Source organism: Urocitellus parryii, unplaced genomic scaffold, assembly GCF_045843805.1.
Source record: "Urocitellus parryii isolate mUroPar1 unplaced genomic scaffold, mUroPar1.hap1 Scaffold_53, whole genome shotgun sequence".
NCBI lineage: Eukaryota > Metazoa > Chordata > Mammalia > Rodentia > Sciuridae > Urocitellus > Urocitellus parryii.
In genome coordinates, this window is record NW_027554068.1 from 3803602 (window position 1) to 3824195 (window position 20594).

At 33.2% G+C, this 20594-nt stretch overlaps 1 protein-coding gene across 1 annotated transcript; it reads left to right on the forward strand.

The window, feature by feature from the left end:
- Positions 1-658: 658 nt before the first annotated feature.
- On the forward strand, positions 659-20482 carry LOC144252702 (protein FAM151B-like). Its single transcript, XM_077794848.1, has 7 exons — positions 659-668; positions 987-1112; positions 2618-2783; positions 6346-6593; positions 6683-6702; positions 7369-7445; positions 20323-20482. Exons 1-7 carry the CDS (start codon positions 659-661, stop codon positions 20480-20482), a joined length of 807 nt encoding a protein of 268 aa, XP_077650974.1.
- Positions 20483-20594: the final 112 nt, after the last annotated feature.

Sequence of the window (20594 nt, forward strand, 5' to 3'; positions counted from 1 at the left end):
TTTCTACATTTTTATGCTTCTGGTGTTCAGACCATCTTATATATCTACTAGTTATATTACTCATATGTATTATATACCCGTCACATCATAAGTATTCTTTGTTTTTTTTAATCTTGTATTTTCCTCAGGCTAATTACTTTGTTATCCTCCCTGGATAAGTTCATTTTTATTATTTTTTTTATTCTATCACCTAGCCATCCCTTTTCTGGGCATATACTCAAATAAAATAAAATCACTACCTCTTAAATATATCTCTATGAACGTTATTCACAATACCCAAGTTATGGAAAGAACTTGGATGTCTAAAGGCAGACAAATATATCAAGAAGATATGCTATGTCCACACATTGCACATGCATGAGCATGCATTGGGTATATGTGCCTATGTGCACGTGCACGCACACATACACACACACATACACACACACACACACACACACACACACACACATTCAATGTAATATTATTCAGCCCTAAAAAGAATGAGATTTGATATTCACCACAATATGGATGAACTTGAAGGACATTATTATGCTAAGTGAAATAATCCAGACACAGAAAGAAAAAAACTCATGACTTCATTCATATGAGGAATCTAAAATTTAAAATTTGAAATATACAAAGATGGAGAATAAAAGTGTGGTTACTCAAAGGAGGAATGATGAGACGTAGGTCAGAGGATACAAAGTGGCAAATACATTGGATGAACAAATATAGAGATTTCATGTTCAACATGAGGGTATATGTGATATTATAGTGTATATGTGATTTATGCTCAGTGAATAGAGATTTTAGCTATCTTGCCACAAAAACTTTAAAAATAGGTAACTGTATCAAATGACTGATGATGTTAATTTGCCTCATTTTAGCAAGATTTTTACTATCAATATGTATCTATATGATCTATCTTATTATACATAATAAAACATTTTAAAATTTTACCTGTTAAAGAAACATTCTTTTTCATGTAAATACTGTCATTTTAGGATCTTGGAGTGAAAATATACTGGAATATTTTCTGAGAAATAACCGGATTAAAACAGAAGATAGCACTGAGATCATCTGGTATCATGCAGCTAACCACAAAGCACAGATGAATGAGGCATTGAAAAGTAAGTCAGTCCAGTTTCTGATGTTTGCTTTAAAGAGTAGATTAATTCAATACCTTTTTTTTGATATCTAACCAAATTTTTTTAGTCCTAATATACCAAATTCATTGGACAAAGGAGGGCATTCTTCTCTCTGCTTCCACCTGAACAGTGAGAAACAGCTGTCTGGACATTTGTGTTTGCTAGAACTTTCTTCAAAAGGACTGTTCCAGAATTTGGATTTGGGGATGATGGTGGAAGTTAGAAATTATCTCTCAATTAAGCTGTACCCACTGACCTATCTTTATAGGTAATATAAGTAATATTTTGAACCCCATCTACTAATTTGGCTACCTTATTTTTCAGAATTCTTTCAGAAAATGTAATGCTGTTTGTTGAACCTTCAAACTGCATCGATAGCCTGAAGGCCTTGTGCAAACTGGCCTGTTTTTTCAAGTTCTCCTGTCCCAGTATGCTTAGTTTGCGTCTGTACCAGCCTTAGAGTCCTCTCATGGCCCAGCTGTTCTCCTCTGACTGCTATATACATTCTTTCTGGAATGCTCTCTTCTCACACTTTGCCTGGCTAACCTCTTAAACATCCTTTGGTATCAATTAAATTGCCTGTTGCTTTATGAAGACTTTTCTTGAACTCAGAATCACAATTCAGGGTAGCTCCCTGTACTCTTCCTTCACATGTGAACTTCTGTGTCCAATTTCTTTTATTTAGCATATTTTTAAAGTTCATTTATGTTCTAAGGTCTATCATTATTTCATGTCTATTTATGATTGTATCATTTCATTGTATGTATATTGCAGTGTGTTTATCCATTCATCAGTTGATAAATATTTCAGTTTCTTATTTTTTGATACTTTTACTACTGCTATGAACATTCATGTACAATTTTTTGTGGACATATATTTGCAGTTTTCTTGCATTATATGTCTATAGAGTAGAATTGCTGAGTCATAGTATGTTTAATTTTTTTAAACTGCCATACATTTTTAAAATGGCTCTATCTTTTATATTCCTACTGCTGTGTAGATAAGGATTCTAATCTTTCCACATCTTTGCCAACGTTTGTTACTGTGCGTTTTTAAAAACAGCCATTTTGGACTGGGATTGTAGCTCAGTCGTAGAGCACTTGCCTAGCATATGTGAGGCACTGGGTTCAATCCTCAGGTGCATACAAATAAAAATAAAGGTATTGTGTCCATCTATAACTAAAAAAGTTTTTTAAAGATAGCCATCTTGTGTGGTTTCTTTAAAAAATATTTTGTTGTAGATGGACACAATACTTTTATTTACTTGGAAAAATTCAAAAGTAGAACACTAGTTTAAGGTAAATTAATTTAGCTTCTTGGCATGTTTGCTCATCTGTAACAAATAAGGATTAAGTACAGTACCTGACATGTAGTAGTTACTCAGTGTTAGTTTTCTTTCCTTCCTTTTATCTTCTTTAAGAGGGACATGACATCTCCTGCAGTTCTGCAGTTTTTCAGCATTAACTTAAGTTCTTTTATTTGGACAGGTAATGCTCATATGATAGAGGCCAATGTCATTCTTCCAAGTAATGGATCAGAGCATGCACAACCAGTCATGGTCCATCCCCCTGAAACAAACAGTGATAATACTCTACAGGAGTGGCTCACTGAGGTTGTGAAGAACAATAAAAGCATCAAGCTGGATTTCAAGAGGTATTTGTACAAACATGCTACTGGCTGTTATAGAGTAACTTGGGGTCAAAATTAATAGCCACACATATGTCTGACTATCTACTTTTGTATCTTTTCCAAAATGAAAATGGATTTATGGACTCTAGTATGTTTCAGAGTGGACCTAAGACCTACTGAGCTGTTTGCTATAATTGTTTCTTTGAGGCTAAAGCTAATTTTTATAAAGGGATTTATCATGCATGATCATTCTGATAACAGATTGCTAAATCTAAAGTTCTTTTGTTAATAAGTAGTCTTGGAAGGAAAGGTTCGGAGAGATTTTTTTTATGTGTATTCAGTTTGATTTATGTTGTTATTTGTGTAACAAGGGAATAATTTGGAACTTTTCAGTAACCAAAGAATTGCTTAAAAATACTATTTTGGAGACATTGATAATGAAGAATGAGGCTAAATGTCATTACTTATATGTGCCCATCATAGGAAATTTTGCCTTTAAGTATTTTGGTGTGAAAAATTATAGGTAAAACCAGGAATAAACTGTGACACCAGAAAAGCGCACCATAAGCCCTATGAAGGCTGCTGCTATTGAAATCCAGGGTTGACAGTAAACCTGCCTTATCTCTGAGTCATACTTTAAAATTGAATTATCCTCTCTGCCCCCAAAAATAATTATTTGGAGATTTTATGGGATTTTTAAAGTGACTAACCATTTCTTATGGGGCTGAGTATATCAATAAGCCTCATTATTCTGTTGGTGAACAAATAAATATACAGAATCTTGACATGCAGGGGTTTTAATTGACTAGGTTAAAGAGTTAAAGAGCTATCTTAAAATCATCAGGCTTTTCGAGTGATGACTGGTTCAGCTCTGTTTTATGGACAAAGAGACTTAGTCCCAGAGAGATTAGGTGATTTACCTAAGGATGACAGCTAAGCTTTGCCAGCTGAAGTAGAACCAGATACTAGGCATTCTATGCACTATGATAAAGCATCTGATCGTTGATACTTGGCAGTTTAAAATTTTAGAATGCCTTGCCTTTTCATGTGCTCATTTTTTTTTTTGTAGATCTACTATTGCCCCTTGGATTATCGACTGTGATCTATTCTTTGGCTCCCTATATATTAGCCTGTTTATTCTTTAATTTTTTTTAAGTTTTTGATGGACACAATACCTTTATTATATTTATTTCTTTATTTTTATGTGGTGCTGAGATGCAAACCCAGTGCCTACCACACACTAGACAAGCAGTCTACCACTAAGCTACAACCCCAGCCCCTGTTTATTCCTTTGTGTGTGTATGTGGGGGTAGGGTGCTGGGGATTGAACCCAGGGCCTTGTGCATGCAAGGCAAGCACTCTACCAACTGGGCTACATCCCAGCCCCCCAACTGTTTATTCTTAAATGCTAGCAGCTACCCCAAAAGAACTGGGCCACTGAAAACTGAAATTTTATAGTGATTTTTTTCCATAACATTTGAAGGGGAATGAATGTAAATTAATGGTTATAAGAACACTTATTATGCATCAGACATTGTTCTAAGGGCATTACTTGTATTTTTCATTTAATACTCGTAACAATCCTAAGAGGTAGATTGTTGCTGCTTTTCTCATTTTCCAGATGAGGCAATGGAGATCGAAGGGATAAGTAGCCTGCCACAGGTCACATTGTTGGTAAAAAGAGCTGTCACCCCAATTGGAGAGTTCATGCCCCTAGCCAGATTGCTGCACTACCTGTGTGAGAGGAGCTGAATGATATTTTAGTCAATGTTTAGTAGTTCTTATTTTATGCTTCTAGGTTACATGTTTTAGTATAAAATAATAAGTTTTTAAATTTTATCTGGAGTTTTAGCCAACTCCAGAGTTTAAGCAAAGAATTATTTTCCCTTAAATTGTAATTTGAAGTTACTTATTATAATGTCAAGTATAGTTTATGTTTTGTCATCCCCAATGTCTATATGAAACTTGTAGGAAAGTAGGATAAGATATTCAGTACCATGCTATTTTGATTTCTATAGCGATGTGGTATGTTTTGTTGTTGTTGTTTTCTGTTTTTGTTTTTGCAGTGCTGGGGATCAAACCCAGGGCCTCACACATACCAGGCAAGCACTCTACCACTGTGTCACATCCCCAGCCCACCATAGTAGTATGTTTTGAAATTGGGTCTTATGGTGCCTCCAGCTTTATTCTTTTTGCTCAGCATTACTTTGACTATTCTGGGTCTTCTGTTGTTTCATATGAATTTTAGATTTGTGGTTTTAGCATGGCATTGATACAGTACAAGACAGGAAGAATTTAAAGCAGAGAAATGAGAGTATTTAAATTAGAATCTACAAAGCCAAACATTAGGGCTTCTTGAGCCATTAAAATCTAGGGCCTTCATTTCAGGAGCAGAAGAGTGAGAAGACTTGAATCTCTTTCCCTCTGCTGATATGTGGGAGAAGAGGAGTGAGAGACCAGAAGCTAAATGCTAGAGCCTGGTTTCTCTGGTTTATTTCCCAACTTACTGAGAGTATTAATTTTTCCTCTTTTTTTTTTTATATTGGTCGTTCATAACATTACATAGTTCTTAATACATCATTAAGGTAGGAGGCACAAAAGGAGTGGAGAGAAGAAAGATAGAAGCACAGATGGAAGTGTCCTCCCCTAAGATGAGGTAAAAGTGTGGAGAGTGTTGCTGAGTGTTCTCTCCGGCACCCACCTTCATAATGCTTAGCCTTCGCTGCAGTTAACTTTCTTGGAAATGAGCATTTCTAAAGGTTCAGAAGGATTAATCTTAAAGGTCAGAAGATAGAATTAGAAGTAGTGAGGTTTTCTAGTACATTATGTGTATAATTTTAAAAAGTAAAAGTGATGTAGGCTGATTAAAACCTTATTGTTTTAAAGTACATAGGTGTCAGCTTCAGTAGATGTAGGGAGAAAAGAAAAAAAAAGAAGCAGCCTTTCAATTTAACTAAAATATCCTTGTCTCTAGTTTATAGAATAGGTGCTTACAGTAAAAGAAAAATAAATGTGGAACTCATAAACACTTTAAGGAAATATATATATTTTTTTGCTTTCTAGTTATTTTTAGAAATGTGTTTATGTCTCCAAATTCACCCAAAGAATACATGAGGCAAAAAAATATTTCTTTTTTTTCCTTTAAGGTCTTGAGCTGATACTGGAGATATAGTGCCTGGACACACTTTTTATTTCATGACTGTGTATGTGTAGGTTATGAGTACATTTCACATTTATTGTCTTATTTATACATTGTCTGATGAGTGAATATTTATGTCTTATATTGTTTCACACTTAGTGATCCTAATATGGAGAGCTTTGAAACCCCTATTTGGTCCATAAGTAGTGGAATTATTTAAGTACTGATAGAACCTTTAAGTTCCTTTCATGAATAATAAGTATAAATCAACATTTTGAGATACCTTATCTTTCTCTTCTGTGTGTGTGTGATTTTTTTATTTTATTTAATTCAGGTATTATTGTATTACATTTTTATTACAAATTCAAGAACTTTAAAACCATTAGTCTAAAAGAATTTCTTTTTACTCTAGAAATATTTCTCATTGATACCAAACTATGTTTTTAGTCTGTCAGCTGTGAAACCATCCATGATACTCTTAGAAAATGTGAAGAGGCACCTAAAGTGTCCCGTATGGATTAATGCTGATATTCTCCCTGGTCCAAATGGAAGTAACAAAGTAGTAAATGCAAAACCATTTATAGACACCGTGACATCCTTCTTTCCAGATGTGACATTTTCCTTGTGTTGGACAACAGGATGGCATCCTGAGAAAGTCAATGAAGGTGATAATGCTAATAATTTATCTTTTGTTGGTCAAATTAAAATATCCTTCAATTATAAAAATAACATCTTTAATATAAAGTAAAAAAAAATCATCCCATAAAATGTAAGAGTAATGGAGAGAAAGACCTGACCCAACAGGTATGTGTATGACCCTTCTGTTATTTTAGATAGATACTGTGTGTATGGTAGTATCTTATCACAGAGCTTCCGTGGCAAATATTTATTTGCAAAATCTAGAATAACCAAAGTTGCCTCTTTAAATTCTTTGAACAAGTCCCGAATTGGTCTCTTTCAACTTGTTAACTGTTTTAGACACCCCCATATTCCTTAGAGCAAACTCCATATGTCAGATGTCAAAAGCTTTTCAAATGATATGAAACAAAAAGTGGTTAAAAATTTCAAATGTTTCAAATGATATGAAACCAAAAGAGCACAAGTTCTGCTCCCAAGTCATTGGACAGGGCCCTCATTATGTTCTTTGTGGCTGACAGGAGAGTGGGAAGCCAGAAGACATTCTGTAGGCTGGATCCCTTCTTTTTATTCTTGTCTTTCTACAGGTGGACCTCACATTCAGTTTGTTCCTGGTTTAAACTTATTACACTATTGGGTTTATCTATTTCTTCATACATCCCTATGTAGTGATTTCTAGATAATCAGCCAGTAAGCAACTCTCTGGGCCATATTACCCACATGATAAATATAAAATCATCAACTAAAAGACATTAGAGACTATCAAGATTGTCCTGTGGATTTCAGAGTGTTCAGTTTCTATTCATGTGCTTTTTCCTTTTCCACTATGCTGAGAATGGAATCCCAGTCAGAGCAGCATTAGTTAGGCAATCTTGTTCTCAGTTACTCTGGCTGTTAAAGAAATCAAACAGGTAAGTATTATTAGTTTAACAATATAGAGTATGCATGTAAGACAGAAAGGGCATGAAAATTGAAAGACAGTGTGAGAGAAAGAGACCGAGAGAATGAAAATAGTATTTAAGTGCACAGACTCCTGCATTAGCTGAAACTCCATGATGAGCCTTCACTTATTTAACATCCTATTCCACAGAAAAGTTTAGTAAATGTTTTCATCTTTTTATTATATTATAAATTCACAAAATTTTATGAGTAGATTAAATAGTTTCTCTTTGAATTTCATCATAATTTCAGAAATCTTTTTCATATAAAATTAGTTGGACCATATATTAACTACTAAAATGTATTATAAAGTTAGATATTTTAAAACAGATTGGATACTATGCTTTTAATAGACTGGTCAATAGAAAGTTTAAAAATAAACCCAAATCTATCATGTATAGGAAAAAGCTGGCATTGCAAATCACTGGGACAAAAGTTTAATAACTGATGTTAGAATGGCCATTTAACTGTGCAGGTAAATCAATGACGACAGCTTCCTTTTTCCTTCTCCAAAATAAATTCCAGTTGAACTAAAGACTTGAACATCAAATAGTAAATGCATAAAAAAAAACCTGGGATGATATTTAAATATAGTAAATATATTTTTCTCCTTAGTACAGAAACTATAAAGGAAATTTTGATACATTTAAATACATAAAAATGGAAAGATTCTGGTAAAATAGTACTTTTTATATATGTCAGAGAAGTGTAAAGAATTCTAACACATAGTTTTTACAAATCATCCAGAGAAAGATCTAGATTAATAAATTCATTAGATTGTAGAGAGTAGCAGAAACTGACATAGATTACTAGAAACAGTGTAAACTGGCCAGTAGTTTCCTTAAGAGAAATTGGCAGAGAGCCATGAATTTCATCTGTGAGGACTTATCTTATTAGTGGAAGTTCACATAAGCACACAGAAATAGGTACTAAGATATTCTTGAAGTATTTTAGTTGTGAAAAAGACTTGAGACATTCTAAATCCCTATCAGACAGAAACCAGTTGAATAAATTAAGGTACACCCATATGATGGAGTATTATATACTCATTACAGATAGTGCATTAGATGCTATGTTTAATATGGAATGTTCTCTAAAATAATTTTTAAGTGAATAAGTTACCAAAGATAGGTGTAGTTTGATTCCATATGCATGGGAAAACAGGATGTATAAAAGTATTTTTGGATGAATTTAGAATCATTTGAATCAATGGCTGCTAGCATTATGCTTAAAGAGAAACATTAGATGGTACCAGACAATGTCCTAGTTAGGTTCTTTGTTTCAAACAACTGAAACAAATCTGGCTAACTTAAGCAGGAAAGAGATTTATTGAACTACAGGGAGACATCCACTCTTGCAGTATCCTGTGATGCTATTAGACATTCTCTTATTGCAAACCCATCATTTATTTATTAACTCTGCCTCTGGTTTTGTTTTCATTAATGTTGGAGAACTGCATGGAAATCAAGTAGCATACTGTATTAACTTTTAAAGATTATTATTGAAATTAAAGCATTCAGTTAAATGAAAAATTGTAAATTCTCAGAACTCTAGAGCCCTTGAGAATATATTCTCATGCCTCTATCTGAGAAACATTTATAATACAGATGAACTATATTTTCATGAAAACATAGTACTCAAATAATCAAGCACACAAGCTCCAGAAGACTATGGGAAAACAGGATGTATAAAAGTACATATATAAAAGTACACCACATTTGTGAGAAAATTCAGCGCAGGCTGAATTCCATTTCTGTACATTTTATATTGTCTTTTAACAGTGTGTCACAGTGCTTTTCAAATAGTCATGTTCAGTACTATGGAACTTTCAATTCACAGAGACATCTGATAACCCAACAGACCTCAATCAAAAATAGATCTTTTAAACATAATCCACATGGGCCTGTAAAAGCTGAATTAACACAGAGTATTCTGTGGGCATGATGAAAATTATTAGCTGCTAACTAGATATTCCTGAGCTGTTCAATGTGGCAGTTGATCTAAGAAATCTAAGACTTCCTCCCCATTAAGCAGAAAGTATTTCTTAAATATCTAGTGTTAGATCTTTCAAACTGGAAAGTACTGGTTTATGCAGAAATAATTTATTTTTTCTATAGTTTTTCACATGTAAGTAGGTCAAAACAAAAAGCTATTTAAATTAATATTACAGCAAAGGTAAAAGTAATTTTTTAAAGCAGGCTTTTTTTTCCACAATAAAGTATCTTATCTTTCAAAAGATATTGCAAAAAAAAAGTGTTGTTGAAACATATATTTAGGAACAGTGATGTGATTATCTTCACCCCTTATTCTGAATTTATATAATGCATTTTAAAAATTAATTTAAAATTAATTAATCCTTGCTCCAAATTTTCACAATAAGGGTGAGGTGTGACTGGTTGGAGAAAGTTTTTAAGTAACAAATTCTAATATAAACAGTGAATTACCACTATTCAGAATATCGATTAATACAGGCCAATGTATAAATATGTATAAATAAAATCTTCTAAAAATGATTTAGAAAGCATTTTAGGATTTTTGTTTTATCTTAGGATTGTCATTAGAAAAATTAATTATTGTAGCACTGTACTTAATAAGTAATTATTGAGAGTATCCTAGTGAATAGGATGCCAAATAATAAATTGTATTTTATTATTTGTTTTAGTTATGAAGTGCTAATTGTTTCAATTATGCATTTTTATTCATATATTGTTTCAACCACTAAGAGTGTGTGTGTTATAAAACTTCCCTGTATGAAAGTGCTTTCATCTAGTTTCTTCATATAAAAAAAATTGCCTAGCACTTGGCAGTCTCTATGGGGAACTTTAAGCCTCTTTTTAGTGATATAATACAGGTAATTTTCCCTTCTCATTCAATTTATTGCCTAAATATATGCTAAAGGAACTAGATAAAAATGTGTAGCTAAAAGAACACTAAATAATCACTAAAAATAATTTAGAATTCATTTCAATACCATCTTATTAATGTACAAAGACAAATATGTTTGTATATTAATACTTAATGTAAGTTAGCATTATAATACATTTTCTTTAACCTCATAGTAGCAAATATTTGAAGTTAATATGTATATTGGATTATAATGTGTGTGTGTGTGTGTGTGTGTGTGTGTTGTTGTTGGAGATCGAACACAGTTCTTCACACATGCTAGGCAAGCACTGTACTGCTAAACTACATATCCAGCCTCTAAATGTTTTATTGAAAAATTTAGTTATATGTATGGATGTTTTTCATAGTAGCCAGCATAAAAGGCCAACACAAAATTAGTACAATTAATTTTTTTCAGTTCTTCTATGAGCATTTATTTAAATGATGTCTGACCTATAGAGTTAGACTACTAAGAAAGAAAACATTTGAAAATTCGGAGGTTGTATCTAGTTATTGTCATACAGCTACTGGTTTCCTTAAATTAAATATCCCCTCAAAAAATACAGTAGGAATACATGTCCTTTGAATAAAAAATACAAGAAATTCAAAGATAAATGCAAAAAGTCCGAGTTCTTTTCCCCACACACTGATCTCCATTGTCGGAAGCAACAGACTATAACCTAATAGTCTGGGGTGTGCAGAGACTGTCCATACCACTTTCTCCTCATGCTATTCCTCCAGGTGGTTGCCAAGTTCCACAGATTCTGCTTTGCCAACTTCCTACCATCATCTCTTATCATTAACTGGTCCCCATGTCTCCGGTCGTGTCCCTTTTTAATCTGTTTTCCACACTGCCACCAACCCATTCTAAAATTGAATGTTTTCCAAGATGCAATTCTGATCATGATGTCATACTTGAAAAAAAAAAGCCTTTTGGGAACTTTCTGTCACCAGTGGGATAAATGGCTTATAACTACTGGCGCTTAGAAATTGATGGTCCAAATATACCTTTGGTTAGTACAATTGTTTTTAGACTTACCTAGTTACTCTTTCTATGGAGTATAGGATCATTTTCATTCTACTAAGTTTCTAATTTTGTAGTTTGACTGTTTTTCTAATTATCCTATAGAAAAATCTATAAAACATTTTTGTCATTCTTAGAGTCCTGGAAGGGCTTATACTGTTTGAGATAGGAAGAAATAGTAAATTAATTGTTTTTTTAAATTAGGGCAAAATCACTGAGATATTTATTCAATCATTAGTGATTCAAGCAACAAAATTTGAATAAGATTCTGCCAGAAGACTGAAGGTTAGAATTATCTTCATGGTGGATGTAGGTGTTTTAATTTTGTTCCTAATAATTATCTCTTATTATCTGATGTTTTGGAGCTTACATAAAAACATCAGCCTTGTTTATCTTGATAACATGAATCCTCAACATTTAGAACAGTGCTAGGCACACTTCACAGGGATTTACTAAACTCGTGTTAAAGGGAAAAACCAAATGCTCATAGGCATTCTTTAATCATAGAGACTTAGAAATCAGTGCCTTCTGGAGAGAATTTTCTGGTTTTTAAATAGTTACAAGCAGCAATGTTAAACAAAGAGTTTTAGAGGTTATTTAGATTATTCTGGTGTCAGGTGCTGCATAAATCATTTTGTGGCATGCACTAATGTCATTACTACATGATACATAACAAATACAATATAAATATATACAGTACATTATTTGTACAATACAATACAAATAGTATACTACAAAGATGTTATGGCTTGGATGTATGTGTACCCCAAATGCTCATGCATGAGGCAAAGCAAGAAGATTCAGAGAGGAAATGATTGGGTTACAAAAGCCTAAACCTGCTCAGTGAATTAACCACCTGCTGGTTAATTGAGTGGTAACTGAAGGCAGGTGGGGTGTGGTTGGAGGAGGTAAGGCATTGGGGGTGTGGTTTGGAGGAATATATTTGTATCTGGCAAGTGAAGCCTCTGTTTCTGCTGCCTGATCATCATGTGAGCTGCTTCCCTTTGCCATACTCTTCTGCCATGATGTTGTGCCTCACCCTGAGCCCCAAGGAATGGAGCCAGCTGTCCATGGAATGAGACCTCTGAAATGTGAGCCCTGAAAAAAACTTTGACCTCTACAGTCGTGCTAGTTGGGTTGTTTAGTCACAGCTGCAAAAACAGCTGACTAAAACAAAAGAGGAGTGGCTTCTAGAAAAAGAACATTTCCCAGAAGATGCGCAGCAATGTTTCATTCACCTTTAAACAAGATCTTCATCTTGAAACAGTCAGTAATGCATAGTACATGAATGAATCTTGTGATGTTGAGAAAGCCATTGAAGTAGGACAGCATTCATTCTTTGTCAGGGAACTATAACAATGAACTGCCAATCAGTTTTTGCTTCTTGCTTAAGCAGCTGGTGAACTCATCCTGCTGTAGAAGCTATGAAGCATGGAGAAGTTCCAATTCTTGACAACAAACCTGTTCAAGAACAGTTGCTCTGCTGAGAAGTTGAAGTTTGTTAAAGTTTTTTTTAATCTTAAACAAGCAAACAAATATACAACCATCTTTAATTTTTTTTAGTTGTAGATGGACACAATATCTTTATTTTATGTATTTTTTTTAAATGTGTTGCTCAGGGTTGAGGCCATTTCTTTATATACATTAGGCAAGTGCTCTACCACTGAGCCAAAACTTCAGCCCTTCAACTTCTTTTGACTCTTAGACTATTCATATTATTTTATGTGTATAATGGGGACTTATAGTTCAAGCAGGATCATGGCACAGGTTTAATTCCCAGTCTTACACCTTTTCCTGGAAAACATCAAAAACACAAGGAGAATGACAATAATATCAACAAAATCTCACATGCTGAATTATCAGCAAACCAGAAGGCAGAAAGAATAAAAACCTCTCTGAATTTCTGATTACTTGTAAATGTTCCAGAAGCAACTGAGACCCATATAAGCTTTTATTAGAATCTTGGCCATCTAGCCAGAGTCTGTTTTCTGATCTCAACTTACTAGGTGTGATTATGGGACCACATTTTGGCCAGCAAACATCATATCTGTTCACAACATTTTTTTCCCCTTTTTCTTTCAACATTTGTGGGTTAGAATGTGAATAAGATAGTAAATGGCAGCCTTCACTTTTGTGCATGAGAACACTCTTGGAGTTAGTAGAGGAAGAAGATAGAGTAGAGTAGAACCTGAACTCTAGATGACCATGGAAACAGAGACCCCCAGCCACCTGAGTCCTCATTCCTGCCGTTGAACAATTTGGGAGAGAAATACAAAGTCTGTCATGTCTGAGTCACTGTATTTTGAAATTTCCGTGTTAAAACAGCTTAACCTGTGCTCTAAACAACACACTGGCAGCCGGATGCAGTGGTGTATGCCTATAGTCCTAGTGGCTTGGAAGGGTGAAGCAGGAAGATCGTAAGTTCAAAGTCAGTGTCAGAAACTTAGGGAAGCTCTAAGCAACTTAGTGAGACCCTGTCTCTAAAGAAATTACATTAAAAAAAGGATTGGAATGTGGCTCAGTGGTTAAGCAACCCTGGGTTCAATCCTCAGTACCAAAAACACTAAACAAAACAAAATAAAACGAAACCAAAAAACATACTGGTTATTTTTGCTTGCTTTCCTCTTCTACTAGAGATTTAGAATCAGCCTATTGGTTCAAAAGTGAAAAACCCTGTTATTTTTTTTTTTGAAGAATAATTTGAATTAACATCAAGAGAATTGAAGGTTTAAAGTCTTCCTAAAGACATATTAAACATACATTTGTACAGTTCCTTTTTTGTATTTCTCAAAAGCATTTAAGCTTTTCTCTACTTCAATATTTTACATTGTTTATGAAGTTTTTTTTCCTACTTAGTATTTTATGTTAAGTTGCTATTTAAAATAGGTTCTTTGCTACCATTTTATCTTGTACTGGGTACTGGTTGTTTTATATATATATATATATATATATATATATATATATATATATATATATATATATATATATATATATATAGGATACGTATGTGTGTATGTGTGTTATTGATTTCTGTAAATTTACACTGTGACCTAATATATATATATACACTAAATTCTTATTCATTTTTAAAGTCTTTCAGATTATTTTTTTTAATTTCTAAACAAAAAATTAGATTCTTTTCCATCATATTAATTTTATTTGTTCCCTTTCAACCTTTATACCTCTAAAAATTTCTTTTTCTTTTCTAGGTATGTTGCTTAGTACCTCTATAACAGAGATTGTCACTATGGGGATTTTAATTCTCCAGAAGACAATGCCTGAGGACCATTTCAGTTGTCAGATCTTGTGTGTGTGTTGCAGGGGCAGGGATTCCTTTGTCTTTTAGTGACAGAGGCCAGCCACACTTCTCTAAATACCCTGTATTACACAGGACAGCCCCACACAGAAGGCAATAGTGTCAAGATTGAGAATTCTAGAAAAGTATTAAATAATAGTATTGCTAGTAAACATATACATCTCTCTACCTTTAATGTAAAAGTTTTTAGTAGTTTCTAGTGATAACGGTCTAAAGAAATATCTGTATTCTTATGGATAATTGAATTTTACTAAATACCTTTCCAACTTGTATAAAAATACTAATGTTTTCTCTGTATCTATTAATAAGATAAATTATCTTGATATTTCATAGTATTTAACCATCCTTGCATTCAACACTTTATTATGATATATCAGTCTTTTAACTTGCTATTCAATTTAATTGCTAATATTGTAATCAGAATTTCTGCATTAGGAAGTGAGCTTAGTCTGTAATTTTTTGTTCCTTTCTCAGTTTTAGGCATGAGTGTCATGCACATTTCATAAATAAACGAGGGATATTTCCTTTTGGATGTATTAAAATAATAATGAAATGGCCTGAACGTTTGTTTTGGTAAATTCAATAGTAAAATGGTTTGGGGAAAGCTTAACTAAATGACTTTTCTATTTTAACCCCCTTTATGGTACTGGGGATTGAACCCAGGGCCTTGGACATGCTAAACACTGAGCTGTATCCCCAGCCCTTTCTAACATTTTGAAACAGGTTCTTACTGAATTACCTAGTCTAGCCTTAAATTTGTAATCCTCATGCCTCAGTCTTCTAAGTAACTGGGATTACAGGCATGTTCCACCAGGCCTGAGTCTATTTTCTTCTTGGTAAATGATTTTTTTATGTTTTCTATCTCTTTGGAAACAAATTTTTACAAATTATATTTTCCTAGAAAATTGTTCGTTTCATCCAGGTTTTTAAATTTGTTTAGATATGGTTGAGTGAAGTACCGTTTATTACTCTCCACTTCTAAGTCTTTAAGATAATTCCCTTAATTTGTTTATTTGAGCTTTTCCACTAGTGTCTTGATTGGATTATGTGAATTTTTTTTCTTTTTTAGTTTATTTTTATTTTTTTAATATTTATTTTTTAGTTATAGGTGGACACAATATATTTATTTTATTTTTATGTGGTGCTGAGGATCGAACCTGGTGCCTCACGCATGGTATACAAAAGCTCTACCTCTGAGCCACAAGCCCAGCCCCAGTTTATTTTGTTTTTAAGAATCAGCTTTTGGATTTATTTATTTTTATGGCTTCTGACTTATTATTTTCTGCTTTTTATCTTTATTAATAGAGATTCTACTTTCTATAGTTTCTTTTCTTCCTTTGATTCTTAGCTTATTTATATTCATTTTTATATTTGATAATATATTTATAGTCATTATTTATATTTATCAACGTAAGCATTTAAGACTGTTTTTTTCCTTCTCTCCATTTCTTTGACTGTATCCTATCACTGTTACGTAGCTTTTCATCTTATTCATTTATAAATAATCTGTAGTTGTAGCTTTTTCTCTTTTGTCTCAAAGGTATTTAGAAGGAAATTTTTTTAGGCACCTCAGTGGTTGAATTTTTTCATTTTGTTAATTTCCAGCTTCATTGTATTGTAACCCGATAATGTCTATATTCATACTTTATAGACTTCGTTGAAGATCAGTTTACTGTAAATCTGTGGATTTATTTCTGGGCTTGGTTCTGTTCCATTGATGTGTGTGTGTGTCTGTTTTTATGCTAATGCCGTACTATTTTGATTACTGTAGATTTTTTTGTAATGTAATTTAAAATTTTTTTGTAATTTTTATAATGTAATTTTAGGAGTCTGCCTGTATTTTTGAGGATTTTTCATTCATATTCAAGTAATTTTAATGTCATTTTAAATTAGGAGTCAGGTGCCTCCAATTTTATTCTTTTTGCTCAAGATTGCTTTGGCTATTTGAATCTTCCATGGTTCCACATGAATTTTAGGATTGATCTGTTCTTATGAAAAATGCCATTGGTATTTTGATAGGGATTTTATTGGCTGCTTTGAGTAGTATAGACATTTTAACAATATTAATTCTTCCAATCCCTGAACACAAGTTATCTTTCTATTTATTTGTGCCATCTTTAATATCATTCATTAATGCTTTGTAGGTTTTGGTCTACAGATATTTCACCTCCTTTGTTAAATTTATTCTTAAGTAATTTATTCTTGTTGATACTCTTGTAATCAGAATGTCTCTTTTAATTTCTTTTTTGGCCAGTGTGTTGTTGGTATATAGAAATGCAAGTGAGGGCTGGGGTTGTGGCTCTCAGCGGAGCTGTCGAGTGCTCCTCTCCTCTCATGCGTGTGAGACCCTGGGTTTGATCCTCAGCACCACATAAAAATAAATAAATGAAATAAAGATATTGTGTCCAACTACAACTAAAATAATAATAATAATAAGTAAATAAATGCAACTGATTTTTATATGTTGGTTTTTATATCCTATAACTTTATTTAATTTATTACTTCTAACAGCTTTTTTGGGGAGTCTTTTAGGGATTTGAGGTGGGTACTGGGGATTGAACTCAGGGGCACTCGACCACTGAGCCACATCCCAGCTGTATTTTGTATTTTATTTAGAGACAGGGTCTCACTGAGTTGCTTAGCGCCTTGCTTTTGCTGGGGCTGGGTTTGAACTCACCGTCTTCCTGCTTCAGCCTCCTGAGCTGCTGGGATTACAGGCTTGTGCCACTGTTTCCAGCATCTTTTAACATTTTATATGTATAAGATAATTTAATCTGAAAACACAGACAATTTTATTTCTTCTTTTCCAATTTGGTGAATTTTTAATTTCCTCCCCCTCCCCCTACCACTCTTCCTCCCCTCCCCTTCCTCCCTCCCCTCCCCCTTCCCCTTCCCCTTCCCCTCCTCCTCCTCTTCTTCTCCTTCTCCTTCTCCTTCTCCTTCTTCTTTTTTCCATAATCGATTTGATTAGGACTTCCCGTAGTATGTTGAGAACTGGTGAAAATGGGCATCCTTGTCTTGTTCTTATTCTTAGAGGAAATACTTTTAGCTTTTCACTATTGAGTATGATGTTAGTTATGTGCATATCATATATGGGCTTTATTATGTTTAGGAATTTTCCTTCTGTACACCTAACTTGTTGAGTTTTAATCATGAAAGGATTTTAAATTTTGTTAGATATTTTTTCTACACCTATTGGAACAATATATGATTATTATCATTCATTCTATTAATGTGCCATGCCACATTTATTGAGTGGCATGTTTTAAACTGTCTTGCATCACAGGGATAAAGATGATTGTGATATATGATGGTTTGAAAGTGCTGTTGGATTCAGTCTGCCTATATTTTTTTGAGAATTTTTCATTCATATTCTTTAGGTTATCAGCCTGAATTATTCTTTTCTTGTAGTATCATTTTCTAGGTTTGATATTAGGGTAATGTTGGCCTCCTAAAATGAATTTGGAAGTATTCTTTCCTCTTTAATTTTGTGGTAAGGATTTGAGAAGAATTGATGTTAATTCTTCCTAAAACATCTGGTAGAATTCACTAGTTAAGTCATCTAGTACTGTGGATATAAAAAGGAAAATTGATATTGAGTAAAACTACTAGCTTCTTTCACACAATTACATGCTATTTCTTTTGTGCCTTTTTGTTGTCTTTCAGAATTATTTTTAATATAATTATTTAAATATGTAATGCATGGGTTCAAAAACCAAATAAACAAATGGTTACACTATGAAAATCCTCTCTCCATCTACCTAAAACTCCTGCCCAATCTCGCTAACCATCATTGTTAGCTTCTTGTTAACCAGAGTTATTATTCTCTTCATGCACATCAGAGTAAAATATGAATTTATTCTTATTTCCCTCTCCTTTTAAAACAAGAGACCTACTTTATACACTTTGCTTCTCAAAGTGGGAGAAGGAGGAAAGGTAGAAGAGGAGCCATGCAGGGAGAGGAGGCTGAGATGGAGCAGGGATGCACAGGTGCCTTCTTAGGTGATGGCCATGTGCTATTTCTTGCTTTTTATTTTGGCTACAATGGCATTCATTTTATAATGATTTGTTAAAATCTACATTTATGTTTTATGTACCATGTATGGTTTTTCACAATAAAAAGTTTAATAAATGAAGCCTATGACTTGATTCAAATGAGTTCAATTTAATATTCAGCAATTTTATTTCTCCCATTTCAGTTTAAATACAATAGAGGAATATTAAATGATGAAAAAATACACTGGAAAGCTATTCTTTTAACCTAAATGATCATATCTGTGTCTTTTTATAAGGTTTGTCGCCATGGTACCCATAAATTAGTAGATTCCATTTTAGCCAAAAAATAATAATAATAATAATACAGGTTTCAAAACTAATTTTCATTTTTTTCTATTTTGAGTTCTTTGATGTAGTTTAAAATTCTTTTTGATTTGTTATATGATGCTGCTATGCAATAAAATCCAAAGTACTTTCTTTTGTTATTATATTTCGAAAATGATGTTAGTATTCTTAAGGGCTGGAATGTGTCAATTTAAGACCAGATGCCTCAGGCAGTTATTTCTTATCATTAGTAGAAGAAATGCTTTAAAGATTTTTCCCTTAATTCTGACATGTTTATGAGAAAATAAATATGAGCTTAACAGCTTTGCATTTCCCTAGACTCTAATGCAATAGTGGTATTATCACTGGAAGAAATGGAAATGTGGAGTGTAAATAACATTTAGATTCTGAGCATATTCATATATCCATACAAATTTGCATATGTTGTTTTTAACTCCTCAGAAGGTGATATAAACTTATTCTGTTATTGTTTTTTAAAATATGTTTTTACTTGTAGGTGGACACAAAACCTTTATTTTATTATTAATATGTGGTGTTGAGGATCAAACCCAAGTCCCCTTATGTACTAGGCGAGTGCTTTACCACTGAGCCAGGACCCCAGCCACTGTTCTGTTATTCTTTAAAAAAAAACAAAAACATTTATTTTTTAGGTGTAGATGGACACAACACAATGTCTTTATTTTTATGTGGTGCTGAGGTTCGAACTTGGGTTCTGCCTGTGCTAGACTAGCGCTCTACTGCTGAGCCACAATCCCAGCCCAGTGTTCTGTTATTCTTAATGACATCTCTTGGCATTCTCACATCTCATACAAACCCCCAAAAGGGATAGTGAATGAATGGGTTGACTATGGTGACTATGAGTGTTGGGAATGTCAGTAACATTTATGCTCTTTTCCAGTTGTGCTTTGCACTCTGACCAGGTTATAGCTGGAATTTGTATGTGGGGGGATGAATTCCTTGATTAGCAACACAGTCTCTTCAGTTCCTTTTCCCCAAATTAGACCCATTTTCATTACCATCAGTGTGAGTTTCCAAAGCCATTTAATTCACATAGAGAGGTGATATAATTTAGACAACATCAGTGTGAATTTTTTCTCTTTAGTCTCTTTGATGTTGATGAAGGAATGAAATAGAAAAATATTAATTACACCATTGCTAATTAATTTTTTCATCTGTGTGCTTTTGATTCAGAGACAAATGGGAATATTTTTAGGCTTATGGGAATTGCTCATTTATGTTTCTTATTTTCATTTTAACAATATAGTTCTGTTTTATTTTAATACAGGTACAGTCTGACAATTTGGGCTGGAAAAAATGATAACTATTCCATTGAAGATTTGCTTTATATTCGAGACCATTTTAATAAAAGTCAAGTTTTCTATGACATTTTGGAACCACAAAACCATGAATTTAAACAGGCCATTGGAATCAAATTTACTCTTTAAGAAGAACATCTTCTAAATTATTTTCTGTTTTGGTTTTGTAATCCTCTGCTTTGGTCTGAATTAATTGCCATATCATAATTATAGGCTTGTGCTCAGTTTTTCTAATCAAAAA